We start from the raw sequence: 13,791 nt of genomic DNA, 5'->3' as shown, positions 1-13,791 counted from the left end.
CCACCTTAGACACAGACACAGAGAGGCAACACTAGCACAGAGAATCTACACTTTGCGTATATACATCAACAGTCTGAAGTTACACGATCCAGGAAAATTGCTGAAGCTAAGCAGGTATTCATCTGGTCAGATCCTAAGTGGGAAAACACCTGGGAACTCCTGGTGTGTTGCCACACAGCCCATACAGAAGAAAGACCAGATGCAAATACAACAAGCAAGCAAGCAAATAAACCAACAGCATTAAGCCAGATGCCTCAGGTGTCTCTGCAAAAAAAGAGGACATAAACCATGTCTTTCTTATACACACGGAAAAAAATAAATCTTGCTGTTGCATGTTGTTGAGCAAAGGCGCCTCGCCCCTCAGCCTGGCATGAAGCAGAAAGCTTTATCCATCGCCAAGTCGGAACCCTCCCCCCAACTCCTGCTGCCAAATAGGGCAAATCCACAGATGTCCCTTATTAATATCCTGGCCCTGTGGGTCTTTGTGCGAAAGGGCACTTCTCCCGACACTTTTCTCTCTGTGTGTGTCACACACAGACCAAGCTGCTATGCGCTGGGATTCCTGCTGACACCTCCTTATGAGAAACAAGCCCTTCGTGAATTGTCTGTCCTCCTTCCAGGGCCACTTCCAACGAGCCCCAGGCTCCAGGGTCCATGTGAAATCAACGATCCCAGTTCATTTCTGGAAGTGACACCTTTTTCTCACTCCCCAGATCTTGAGAGACAGCTGCCTCTCACCTGGAAGTGAGGCTCCCTTCAGATAAAAAACTTCACAACTTTTGAAGGCAGTCTTGTATCGGGAAGTTGTTGTTGATGATTATTTTAATTTTTTATTTATACTTTTCAAATTTATACATTTCATTAGTTTTACAATCAAACTAACATTTCAAAATTTGACTTCCTTCCCCGTCTTTCTGCGGTTCCTAAAATTTATTTTTTTTAAGATCCAAATTCAGTTAACTTGCTCGTTTAATTGTCTACTGTAAACATACGCTCTTATAAAATTGCAGGTTATTACAATGATCCTGCTCATGTTTTGGTTTACAATTTATCTGTAAATATTCAATAAACCATTGCCATTCTTTTCTAAAAAGTTTTGTTATCTTGATTTGTTCTGGTAAGTTTTGCCATTTCCCCGGATCTTGAGAGACAGCCGCTTCCTACCTGGAAGTGAGGCTCCTGGAGAATGCGAGCCAGTTCGGCGGCCGTGCTGTCTTGCTGAGTGATGCGAGTGATGTCTTTGAGTATTTCCTGGACCAGCTCCAGATTGTTGTCCCTCACGGCTTCCAGCTTTGTCTCCTCCAGTCGCTCGTGAGCCTGCACGGTGGGCGGGTGGCAAAAGGGCGAAGGAGGGGGGTGGATTAGAGAGGCACATGTAAATAAACCAACAAAGCCCCGCGAACCCTTTGTCCTTCCGACACTGTGGATGCTGGAGACCTATGGGGTTATGTTTCTGTGGATGCCTGAAAAACCCACAGCCCTGTCCCTCAAATTAAACCAAAAGCATGTGTGTGTGGTTGATAGAGCTCTCCAAATTTTAAATATGGGTGCCTGCGGAGTTTGGGAAAACTCATCAGCACTTTCCAGAGCCAAAAGAGTAAGGATGGGGGGGAAAGAGAGGGTGTGTTGTGAACTGTGTAAAGGAAAGGGGATTGGAAGAATTACTCACATATGCCGCTCTCACACAAACACACAGCCCACTTGCTCAGAGCAGCATCCCCAGAAAGATCAGAGCCTCTCCCAGCCTTTGACAGGGAAATCAAGCAGGTCTTTGCTGCAAAAGGGATGAATCGCTGGCTCTGAAGGAGCCTCGAGAAAGGCTGTCCAAAGCGAGGCAGACACAAAAGAGAAGGAACTAAAAATAAGAAGGTTCTCAAGGAGAAGCTTAGCTGCCTGAAGTCAGCAAGAGGGGGGTGGGAAGGAGAGCTTAATATGAGCCAGTTCTGGAATCCAGGACTGGATAGTGAGGTGGGATGTTTCGGGATAGCTTTAGCTGGAAAATGGGACAAAAAAATCCTGATTCTAGCTCTCGCAAGAGCAACTTTCCCAGACTCCACTATTTGACAGGGGATTAGGTGAGAAGGGAGAATGCATTTGGGCCCTCAATCCAGGAAACATTAACATACAAGTTTCACTAGGTTTCTGCGGCCAGCTCAGGGCCCAACTAAAGGAGAAACAGGAGATGTCCAGTTTTCTTACAGTATCTGAAGGCAGCCCTGTTTAGGGAAGTTGTTAATGTTTGATCGCTTTATTATTATTATTATTATTATTATTATTATTATTATTATTACTACTACTACTACTACTCTGTTGGGTGTTGCCCAGAGTGGCTGGGGAAACCCAGCCAGATGGGCGGGGTATAAATAATAAATCATATTATTATTATTATTATTACTACTATTATTAAAAGGGGGGAAATGGGTGCAGAAGGCAGGGAAGCTGCTGGATGCAGTGATTGAGATACAGAAAGGTACAGCATGAGGGAGGGTCTGCTTGACCCTTACCCTTCCTGCCATTTCCCTGCTCAAAATCACTCCCCAAGCTCTTTTTTCAGCCTGCGGCTGGAAGATATGTGGTCCCTGTATCTTTTCCCCCCTCAAGGAGAAAAGCTGTTTGGGGTAGGGATGTGGCAGGACAGGAGAGAGAGAAATTTGATTCGATTCACATCAAAAGGCAGATCTACCTAATGTGCAGTTTCCTGAAACTGCATGTAAACGGAAACGCAACAATCCTTCAAGATTCTCTGAATTTTGCCATTCTCCAGCCGAGTAATGTGTACAAAAATGCATACAACTGAGGTAAAATGTGTGTAAAAAAGCATATTAACTGTTAAAGCATACAAATGAAGACAAATATGTTTTACAGAAATGGGTATATCACATTAAAAAAACGTGTATTTTAAATAATAATAATAATAATAATAATAATAATAATAATAATAATAAATTTTATTTATATCCCGCCCTCCCCAGCCGAAGCTGGGCTCAGGGCGGCTAACAACAATAAAACAATACAAAAGTACAACACAAACAACACTCTAAAATCATTCATTATAAAATTAATTAAATTCAAGCCACTGGCCACCATTGGGCCAGAGCTCCGCGAAGATTGCCAAGGGAGGGAGTCAGGCTGTGCCCTGGCCAAAGGCCTGGCGGAACAGCTCTGTCTTGCAGGCCCTGCGGAAAGATGTCAAGTCCCGCAGGGCCCTAGTCTCTTGCGACAGAGTGTTCCACCAGGTCGGAGCCACAGCCGAAAAAGCCCTGGCTCTAGTTGAGGCCAGCCTAACTTCTCTGTGGCCTGGGACCTTCAAGATGTTTTTATTTGAAGACCGTAAGTTTCTCTGTGGGGCATACCAGGAGAGGCGGTCCCGTAGGTACGAGGGTCCTAGGCCGTATAGGGCTTTAAAGGTTAAAACCAGCACCTTAAACCTGATCCTGTACTCCACAGGGAGCCAGTGCAGTTGATATAGCACCGGATGAAAGTGATCTCGCAGCGAAGACCCCGTAAGGAGTCTCGCTGCAGCATTCTGCACCCGCTGGAGTTTCTGGGTCAGTCTTAAGGGCAGCCCCACGTAGAGCGAGTTACAATAATCCAGTCTGGAGGTGACCGTCGCATGGATCACAGTGGCTAGGTCAGGGCGAGAGAGGTAAGGAGCCAACTGCTTAGCTTGGCAGAGATGGAAAAATGCCGCCTTTGTTATAGCTGCAATCTGTGCCTCCATGGAAAGGGAGGTGTCAAAGATTACACCCAAACTCTTAACGGACGGTGCTGGCACTAACTGCGCCCCCGCAAGAGATGGGAGCTGCCCCCCCAATCCCATATCGTCCCATCCCAGCCACAGGACCTCTGTCTTCGAAGGATTTAGCTTCAACCGGCTCCCACGTAACCATCCAGCCACAGCTTCCAGACATCTGGTGAGTGTGTCTGGGGCCGAGTCAGGATGGCCATCCATCAACAGATAGAGTTGGGTGTCATCGGCATACTGATGGCAACCCAGCCCAAAACTCCGGACAAGCTGGGCGAGGGGGCGCATAAAGATGTTGAAAAGCATTGGGGAGAGTATCGCACCCTGAAGCACTCCACACACCAAGGAGTGGCGCGATGACAATTCCCCCCCAAGCGCCACCCTCCTTCCCCGACCAGAGAGAAACGAGCGCAGCCATTGAAGGACTGTGCCCTGGATCCCCACGTCGGCAAGGCGGTGGTCCAGAAGTTCATGATCGACCATGTCGAAAGCTGCTGACAGATCTAGAAGAATCAGCAGCCCCGACCCGCCTCGATCCAGCTGTCTACGAAGATCATCTGTTAGGGCAACCAGAGCTGTCTCGGTCCCATGCTGGTGAATTTTAATGAGGACGTTTTAAAAAATCAAACTGAAGTAGAAATGCGAAGGACTGAAATTAAGATTTGAAAAGCAAGAAATCAAGAGAATTGAAAGACTATGTGTTACCGCTGGCTTAGTTAGAAATGAATTCAGCATTTCAGAGAGATGCTGCCCATTTCATTTTCAATTACTATTTCAGTTATTGTTACTTGATTATAAATAAATTAAATTTCATTATTATCTGAACTTGGTTGAAATAAAATATGTGTTTCAGATCCTGCTGATGCATTCCCCATTTCAAAAGCAACCTGGCTCCAAATGACTAAAAATTCCAAAGCCAGAAACAGGTTTGCTGTCAACTACCCTGCCATCTTCGGATGGAGGGTGGTGTATTAATGATCTAGGTGACAACCATTTCGCACAGGGGTCTGTTTCTGGGTCCCCACACCTGTCGGCAGAGTGTGCATAATTCTGCCTCCGTTCTTCCCTCTTTGCATTTCTTAGTGCAGAAAGCATTGATCTGATGTATAGAAATATTTCCTATTCTAATTCATTCAAGAGAGTTCTGGAAGCTTCTCTGTGTGAAAGAAGCAAGCAGAAAGTGTCTGAAGTTTGGGTTATTCCTTCAGAGAAGCTGAATACAGCTGGTTACAACTGGCTCTGTTATCTCTTTCTGCCAAGATCATGCTGACTAAAATAATAGGCCAGAAGGAGCCTGGGTTTCACTTTCTCTTTCTGTCTTGCTCCCTTCTGGTGTGGTGTTCTGTACATAGTATGCTGAGTGTTAACTTTAGACTTCTTATAAGTTATTCTAAGTTTAAATTAAGTCTACTGCAACTGGATTTCTTTTTTATTTTAATTTCTTTTTTAATTTTATTGAATTTATAGGTACGGGGGGAATAATAAAACAAAAAAGAGAGAAAAGGAAATACATAGATAAGACAAAAATAAATTACTATTTACACAAACAAAAGTCATTCCCACCACGTGACTACCCATCACCACACCCCACCGCTTCCCTCCACCACATCTCGACTACCATTTATTTTGAATTTCGTATAAAACTTTGCAATGTTTTAAGTTTTATATTTTGATCTTGTTATGACATGACTTATTAATGGTTTCTGTTCCACTTTACTCCTTTAATCTAAACATATCAGCATATTCTTTTTTGAACAGTGTATATCCATATATTCTTCAAAACATTGCCATTCTTGTCTAAGTTTTTGATTTGACTGCATTTTTATATTTGCAGTTAGCTTGCCATTTCTAGAAATTCGCTTAATTTGTGTAGCCAGTCATCTTTTGTAGGTATTGTCTCAGAACTGGATTTCTTACGGACGGTACCAATCCTGAATGTATTGGATTTGTGACCATTGTTCTCATTTGCCTTCAGCAGCAGTAAAGCTCTGCCTCTGGTCTGTTAAGTTTTTACTCTGCTAACTATACGTTGGAGTTCTGCTCTGGATCAATATTGAGTAGAATTCCATGACAATAACGACTGCACACACTTGAGAGCAGGTGCTGTTGGCTGTCTACTCTTCCTGGGTTGTTTGCTTATATTATCTTTCATTTTAATGGCTAATTTTCCCTAGTGGCTGCAGTGGAGAGAATGAGGGACAATTAGCTGCCAGAAGAAAGATAAGCAGAGCTAAACAACAGAAAGGTGGCCAGGGATTAATGTTTCTGAGAGTGTGTGTGCACCCGCAACTGTGAGCATTTCTCACACACCCCATCTTCCTCTGCCTGCCTCTAGGGGAACTGCCTCTGTAACCTGAAGTGTCTGTAACCTGAAGCGTCTGTAACCTGAGCTACCACTGTACTTGCACTGATGTGCTTTCGAACTGCTAGGTTGGCAGGAGCTGGGACAGAGCAACAGGAGCTCATTCCGTCGCGGGGATTTGAACCGCCGACCTTCCGATTGGCAAGCCCAAGAGGCTCAATGGTTTAGACCACAGCGCCACCCGTTCCCATTATGGATATATAAGCCCTTGCAGGTTTATCAGGCTATTTCCATGGTATCCCATATTCTAACAGGGAACTCATTCTTCAAGTGTGCATTCTTGTGCAGCCAAAACAATGCCATCCAATCAGAAGAGGGATGGATCAATGGAGTGTGGGGACTCAAGATTTGCAGAAGTACCCAAAACAGCCCAATGAGGAGGAATAAGCATGCTAAGTACCGTATTTTTCGCCCTATAGGACGCACTTTTTCCCCTCCAAAAATGAAGGGGAAATGTGTGTGCGTCCTATGGGGCGAATACAGGCTTTCGCTGAAGCCTGGAGAGTGAGAGGCTCAGAGCTGCCTGCCCTCCCGGGGTCTGCGCAGCTCTGCACGACCCTACGGAGCCCGGCGCCAAGCCGCGCCGGGCTCCGGAGGGTCGCGCAGAGCTGCCTGCATTCCGAAGCCTCGGGCGCGCTGAAGAGCGCGCCCGGTCTTCGCACAGCTGTCCACAAGCCTGGGGAGACCGGCGCGGCTCCCTAGGCTTGCGGATAGCAGGCTGTTCTGGGGGCTGGGGTCGGGCAACCAGACCGTCCTGGGGGGAAAATAATTTTTTTTTCTTTATTTCCCCCCCAAAAAAACTAGGTGCGTCCTATAGGGCGGTGCGTCCTATGGGGCGAAAAATACGGTAGGTGCAGAATACTACCTGACTGTTCAGGGAAGAAAATGGAAAACCATGGACAGGGAGGATGGAATGAATTATTCTGGAAAAGCACATCACTGGCTGGAAGCCTGAACAGGAGTTCTCTGCACAGCAATGTGTGCTGAGACAAAATTATCCCCTCCAAATTCTAACTAGTGAATGCTTTTCTCAAATACTCTCCCGCTATTCTCTAAGTGGCTGAATATTTGATGGCTGCTTTTGACATCCAGCTACACTGAATTTTGTTGTTTGATGCCTGACAGGTTTTGGCAATAATTTATTGGTTGATGCTAGCAATTGTGTTTGATAGTGCAGGCTGGACAGATAGCAAGTACACAAATTGTATTATTGAGCTTCAAACCAAAAACCACACTCAGATTACGGCTAATTATATCTACTAATAAGATGGTTATTATCTTCTTTTGGGAAAGCCCCACTGAAGGGTGATCCATAAATATTTTAAATAAGAAAAAGTAAATGAAAACATTTTATACTAGAAAAATAAAAAACCACTTTCCATCCCAGAGTAGTTAAGAAAAAAAACGTGGGAATCAGTATTGGTATTTAAACTGGCACACCAAGCAACAGCTGGAATAAATGTTCAAGAAAGCAAATTTCTTGAAATGTGGGGTTTATTTATACATTTTTGGAATAATAGAATTGGGGGATAGTATCCCACCCTATGCTAAACAAGAGTTGAAAGCTCATTCTAAAACTGGGGGTAAACATGTTTGGGCTCTATTCAATTACTGTATTTTTCCGTGTATAAGACTATATTTCCCCCCAATTTTTTTAAGTTTAAAATTGGGGGTCGTCTTATACACAGAATGTTGCAATTCATTATTTCTTAATTTTGGGTTCAAAAAATAGAGGTCGTCTTATACGTGGGGGCATCTTATACACAGAAAAATACGGTAAGTCCTACACAGAGTAGACAAATTAAAATATGAATTTTGTTAGTCATGCCCTTTAGCTATAATGGGTCTACTCTTAAGTAAGATTAGCACTGCCCCCCACCCCGCAGTTTATCCTAACTGTGTTACACCTTGTTTGTAAAAGAATTTTCTTATAAAAACACTAAATGAAAAACCCATTTATAACCGGGCCTTTCTGCCTCAGCTTGAGGCAGCTTGCAGCAAAATCAATAAGTCTGATCAATAAACATCAACAAAAACAAAGAATATGAACAAGCAGAGGAGAGTAAATAATACACAAAACTACTTAGCAGTGGGAAATCAGGCAAAGGTCCCCAGTTGATATGCAATGGTTTTTAAAACAAACAAAAATACCAGCCAGCCCACATGATGGAGAGCATGCAATGGTAGTTAGTACTTGACAGCGTTAGACAGCTGGACAACTTAAGAGATTTGTTATTTGAAAAACTACCCTGAGAGACACTAGCGGCTTAAAGAGGTTGAATTTTGAGGAGGAAGTTTTTCCTGCTTAAAATGGCACTTTTAAACTTAAAATGTCTTGTCTCAAAATTGCCAGAGTTTTACATTTCTGCAGATTCCGACCACCAGCTCTCTCCTGGAGCATGAAAAAAAGAGAAAGAAATCTTGAGCCTGCATACAGGCAGTTCATGTGTCTCAGGCGTGTGTCCTGTATAATCCAAAGCTGGAGCTGTGCTAGGATGAACCATGGCTGAAATGAAGATGTCTGTAATAGCAGAAGTAGGCTGGGGGTGGGGAGTGGATGGTCACCAACAGGGTGGATAAAAATCAATGATTTTTTTCAAAAAAAATAAAAAAATAAGATTTAAAAAAAATTAAATCAGATTTTTTTTTATTTAAATTGGATTTTTAAATAAAATGCTTTTGGAGGAAAAGTCTTTCTAAAGATAGTTTTCTGTTTAAGTTACATTATAGCCCAACAAAATATTAAAATACAGTGGTCTGTTAAACATTAAAAGCTTCCCTAAACAGGTCTGCCTTCAGATGTCTTCTAAAAGCCAGATAGTTGTTTATTTCCTTGACATCTGGTGCGAGGGTGTTCCACAGGGCAGGCACCACCACCGAGAAGGCCCTCTGCCTGCTTCCCTGTAACTTGGCTTCTCGCAGTGAGGGAACTGCCAGAAGGCCCTTGGAGCTGGACCTCAGTGTCCAGGCTGAACGATGGCGGTGGAGACGCTCCTTCAGGTACACTGGACCCAGGCCGTTTACTTTAATATCACATTGTATTATTTCTCTTTGGAATTTTGAGATTTCATGAGCAAATCTTTTTTTCCCTTATCATTTTTAAATCATTCATTTATCTAGACGTGTCATAACCAGTTTAGAATGGAATCTTTAATCTTCGCACCCACTTCTGTTTTGTATTCCTCCTGAATCTCATTTTAAAAGAACCACCTTGCACTTGGCAAGACACCATCATCCATTCTGTCAAACCACATGGGACCCATTCAGCTAAAAAACACAGAAGAAGTCTATGTGTGTGTGTGTGCATGTATGCATTTATATTATGTGTGTGCAGTGTGAAAGCCGGATCGTATATCCAGGTAAAGGGGAAATAAAGCGAGCAGAGAATAGGTTGTCAGCTAATCTATTTTGCAAAAGCGTTAAGGGCAAGATTAAGAAGGAGAAAGCGATGCAGTGGGTGGAACTGGAGAAGCAGGATCTGTTGCAGCAAACTGCCCCTCTCCCAACTACCCCATGTAACTGTACCTTAGCCAATGATCTTACTATTGGACTCTCCATGAGGCCACGGAGAAAGATGAGGTCCAGGTCTCCGGCTCCCATAGAGTTGGGGAGGTCACTGAGGTTGTCCAAGACCTGCTGCATTGCTGTGTAGAGAAACAACAGGGATGAATGAATTTATTATTTCGGTCACAGACCAGTTCCAGCCCACATACAATATCAAGGAAATCATAAAACACGATAGGGGTACATTTGAATTTGCAATTGGGTATTGCAATTAGGTATTGCAATCAGGGATGTTATTTCATTTTTTATTGGGGTGGGGACAGAAATCATAACAAAACAGGTGCGATCAGGGCCAGCCCAAGACATTCTGGCACCTGAGGCAAGCCACAAAATGTAACCTACCTCCCCACCATAGCCTCCAACATTTCTCCGATGAAAATAGGGACGTCCTATCTCATAATAATAATTTTACTATTCCTGCCCCACTCATCTCACTTGGTTGTCCCAGCCGCTTCTGGCATATATACAAACATAATAAAACATTAAAAAAAACTTTTAAAAAACTTCCCTATACAGGGCTGCCTTCAGATGTCTTCTAATGGTTGTATTGTTACTGTAGTAATCTCCTTGGCTCTGGGTTTGGATAACTCCATACCTTCCAACAATTCTCCAATGAAAATAGGGATGTCCTAAGGAAAAGCGGGACATTGCAGGATCAAATCAGAACCCAGGGAAGCTTTTGTAAATCTGGAACTGTCCCTGGAAAATAGAGTCTGTTTTCAGCTGCTCTGGGGGCCTTCCTATCTTAGACAAATGCCCTAAATAAATAAAGAATCTTGCTTTATCGGAATACAATTGGGAAGGGGGGAAAGCCATTTCCCTTCACAAAATTTAACCAAACGGGGAGGTATTTGGCACAGCCTAGTCAGTAGTGTGCCCTACATTTCCAGGCCCACTAGCTAATTCAGGAGAACGTTTCATTAATGACGGACGCTTTTGTTGATCAATTTACTGACTGGATCACCAATCCTACTTCATTTGCTGTGTTCGGTGGGGGGTGGAATTCCCCCTCATATTTGCATTCCCTGAGAGGGAAGGAAAAACCAGACTGCAGCCTCTGTGCCTTTGTCCACATGCGCACACAGAGCGCAAACAAACAAACAAGTAGCGTTTGTGGGTCTTGGCAGACAGCCACAAACATCTGCTTCATCCCCAGATGATAAATTCATTAATACAGGATATAACTGGGGTTCCTCTCTTGCCTGTCAGTCCACAGAGCAGGCAGAGAGGCCTCTGAAGATGACTGACCGCTGTGGGGTGAATGGTTGAGAGGCTATTGAAAACATTGTGACAGAAATAGCCACACGCAAACGCCAGGCACTAACTGCTGAGAATTGTGAGGCTCTACCAGAGACGGACGGCTGTTCTTCTCGTGTATCCCACCCCCCGCTATAGTGGCTAATTGTCCCTGTGAGTTATGAGGGGACAGGGCAGAGACAGCAGATGGAGAGGGAGAAGCGAGCCAGCAGTTCCCTCTCCTCATGAGGGGTTTTTGCCTCGGCTGGAGTCTCTGCCAGCCCTCGATGGGAGTTTCGGGATTCTCAACCCTGAGGGGGCAGCTTAGACCGTACGACAGTGGCAACCTCGGTTCTCGAACAAAATCTGTTCCGGAAGCCCATTCGGCTTCCGAAACGTTCGGAAACTGAGGCTTGGCATCCCACTGGTTGCAAGAGCTTCTTGCACTCAGCGGAAGCTGCGTCGCACATTTGGGTTCCAAAAAACGTTCGAAAACGGAAGCATTTACTTCCGGGTTTTCGGCGTTCAGGAGCCAAAACGATTGAGAACCAAGGTTCCATTGTACTCCAGACTGCAGGGTTCCGCATGGCATCTTTTAAAACACTGCTCCCTCGATTAAAAACAAAAAAAAAATCCTGAAAATAAAAACTGTCACACCAGGGAGAAAGGTTCCGAAACAGCACAATCTTTCCGCCCAGAGTGGCTGGGGAAACTCAGCCAGATGGGTGGGGTATAAATAATAAATTATTATTATTGTTGTTGTTGTTGTTGTTGTTGTTGTTATTACTATTATTTCCACAATGGGATATTGCTGCCATATTCTGCTGCACCTGCTGTAACAGACCAGGCTTCTGAGGCTGCCTTGCATGCTCAGGTTTGGGGGCTGGGGCTGGGTTGCCACCGCTTCCTCCTTGTTGGCAGGAGGCCTGGATCCAGCAGGCCCCCAAGTGCCCTTATTTTCCAGGGACGGTCCCGGATTTACAGAAGCCGTCCCAGTTTCTTATCTGATCCAGGAATGTCCCACTTTTCCTTAGGATGTCTCTGTTTTCATTGGAGAAATGATGGAGGGTATGGAATAGGATGTCCCTATTTTCATTGGAGAAATGTTGGAAGATATGGAATAAAGGTAAAGGGACCCCTGACCATTAGGTCCAGTTGTGGCCAACTCTGGGGTTGCGGCGCTCATCTCGCTTGCAGGCTGAGGAAGCTGGCGTTTGTCCACAGGCAGCTTTCCAGGTCATGTAGCCCGCATGACTAAACTGCTACTAAACCACCACTGGCGCAACGGGGCACCGTGTCGGAAACCAGAGTGCACGGAAACGCCGTTTACCTTCCCGCCGCAGCAGTACCTATTTATCTGCTTGCACCGGCCTGCTTTCGAACTGCTAGGCTGGCAGGAGCTGGGAGAGAGCAACGGGCATTCACTTCACCGCAGGGATTCGAACCGCCGACCTTCTGATTGGCAAACCCAAGAGGCTCAGTGGTTTAGACCACAGCACCACCCACCACCAATGCTTTTTTTTTTTTTTAGAATTAACCCCCACTCCTCGTTTGTCTTTTTTATTTTTTTATAAGATATTTATTAAGATTTTTTTAAAGTATTACAATAAAAATGAAAAAGAAAGGGGGGAAAAGATACAAAATACAAAATAAAAATGGTTAAAAACACTCAAATTTTCCATTGCTTATTTTTCTTTAGCTTGTTTCCCGGACCTCCTCATACCTCCCTTTTTTGTATTCCAGTTCAGTTTGTTGGTTCAGCAAATCCTTACCCTCTTTATTTATCCTAATCTTTGATCTTAATATAATAACATTAGATTTTTACCTCTTAACAACCCCTTTTTCATATTCCCTTAGAGCATTACAGCTAGAAACCACTTAATTTCTATCCAACATCGTTCTAACATTCATTAATTTTACAATATTTTTGTAGATAATCTTTGAACTTCTTCCAATCTTCTTCCACCGACTCTTCTCCCTGGTCTCGGATTCTGCCAGTCATTTCTGCCAGTTCCATATAGTCCATCAGCTTCATCTGCCATTCTTCCAGGGTGGGTAAATCTTGTGTCTTCCAATACTTTGCAATGAGTATTCTTGCTGCTGTTGTAGCATACATAAAAAAGGTTCTAGCCTTCTTTGACACCGATTGACCGACTATGCCTAGGAGAAAGGCCTCTGGTTTCTTCAAGAAGGTATATTTAAATACTTTTTTCAGTTCATTATATATCATTTCCCAGAAAGCCTTAATCCTTGGGCACGTCCACCAAAGGTGAAAGAATGTACCTTCAGTTTCTTTACATTTCCAACATTTGTTATCGGGCAAATGATAAATTTTTGCAAGCTTGACTGGGGTCATGTACCACCTGTAAATCATTTTCATAATATTCTCTCTTAGGGCATTACATGCCGTAAACTTCATAATTGTGGTCCATAACTGTTCCCAGTCAGCCATCATTATGTTGTGACCAACATCTTGTGCCCATTTAATCATAGCAGATTTCACCGTTTCATCCTGAGTATTCCATTTCAACAGCAAGTTATACATCTTTGACAAAATCTTAGTTTTGGGTTCTAATAGTTCTGTTTCTAATTTTGATTTTTCCACCTGGAAACCAATTTTCTTATCCAGATTATATGCCTCCATTATCTGATAATAATGAAGCCAGTCTTGCACTTTGTTTTTTAATTTCTCAAAACTCTGCAATTTCAGTCTATCTCCATCTTGTTCCAAAATTTCCCAATATTTCGGCCATTTGGCCTCCATATTGAGCTTTTTCTGAGCTTTTGCTTCCATCGGTGACAGCCACCTTGGAGTTTTATTTTCCAATAGGTCCTTATATCTTATCCAGACATTAAACAATGCTTTCCTAACGATGTGGTTTTT

General features: G+C 43.7%; 1 protein-coding gene across 1 annotated transcript in view; it reads right to left on the bottom strand.

The window, feature by feature from the left end:
- The window catches only part of MPP2 (MAGUK p55 scaffold protein 2), a 73,587-nt gene that overhangs the window by 26,633 nt on the left and 33,163 nt on the right, over positions 1–13,791 (bottom strand). The window contains exons 3-4 of the mRNA XM_053361220.1: positions 9,651–9,751; positions 1,165–1,317 (exon numbers count right to left, since the gene is read on the bottom strand). Coding sequence (XP_053217195.1) covers positions 1,165–1,317; positions 9,651–9,751 — 254 coding nt within the window. The remainder of the gene's footprint in view (positions 1–1,164; positions 1,318–9,650; positions 9,752–13,791) is intronic.

Source organism: Podarcis raffonei, chromosome 13 (genome assembly GCF_027172205.1).
Source record: "Podarcis raffonei isolate rPodRaf1 chromosome 13, rPodRaf1.pri, whole genome shotgun sequence".
Classification (NCBI taxonomy): Eukaryota; Metazoa; Chordata; class Lepidosauria; order Squamata; family Lacertidae; genus Podarcis; species Podarcis raffonei.
The sequence above is the reverse complement of the archived record's forward strand: the minus strand, read 5'-3'. Positions and strand labels throughout refer to the sequence as shown.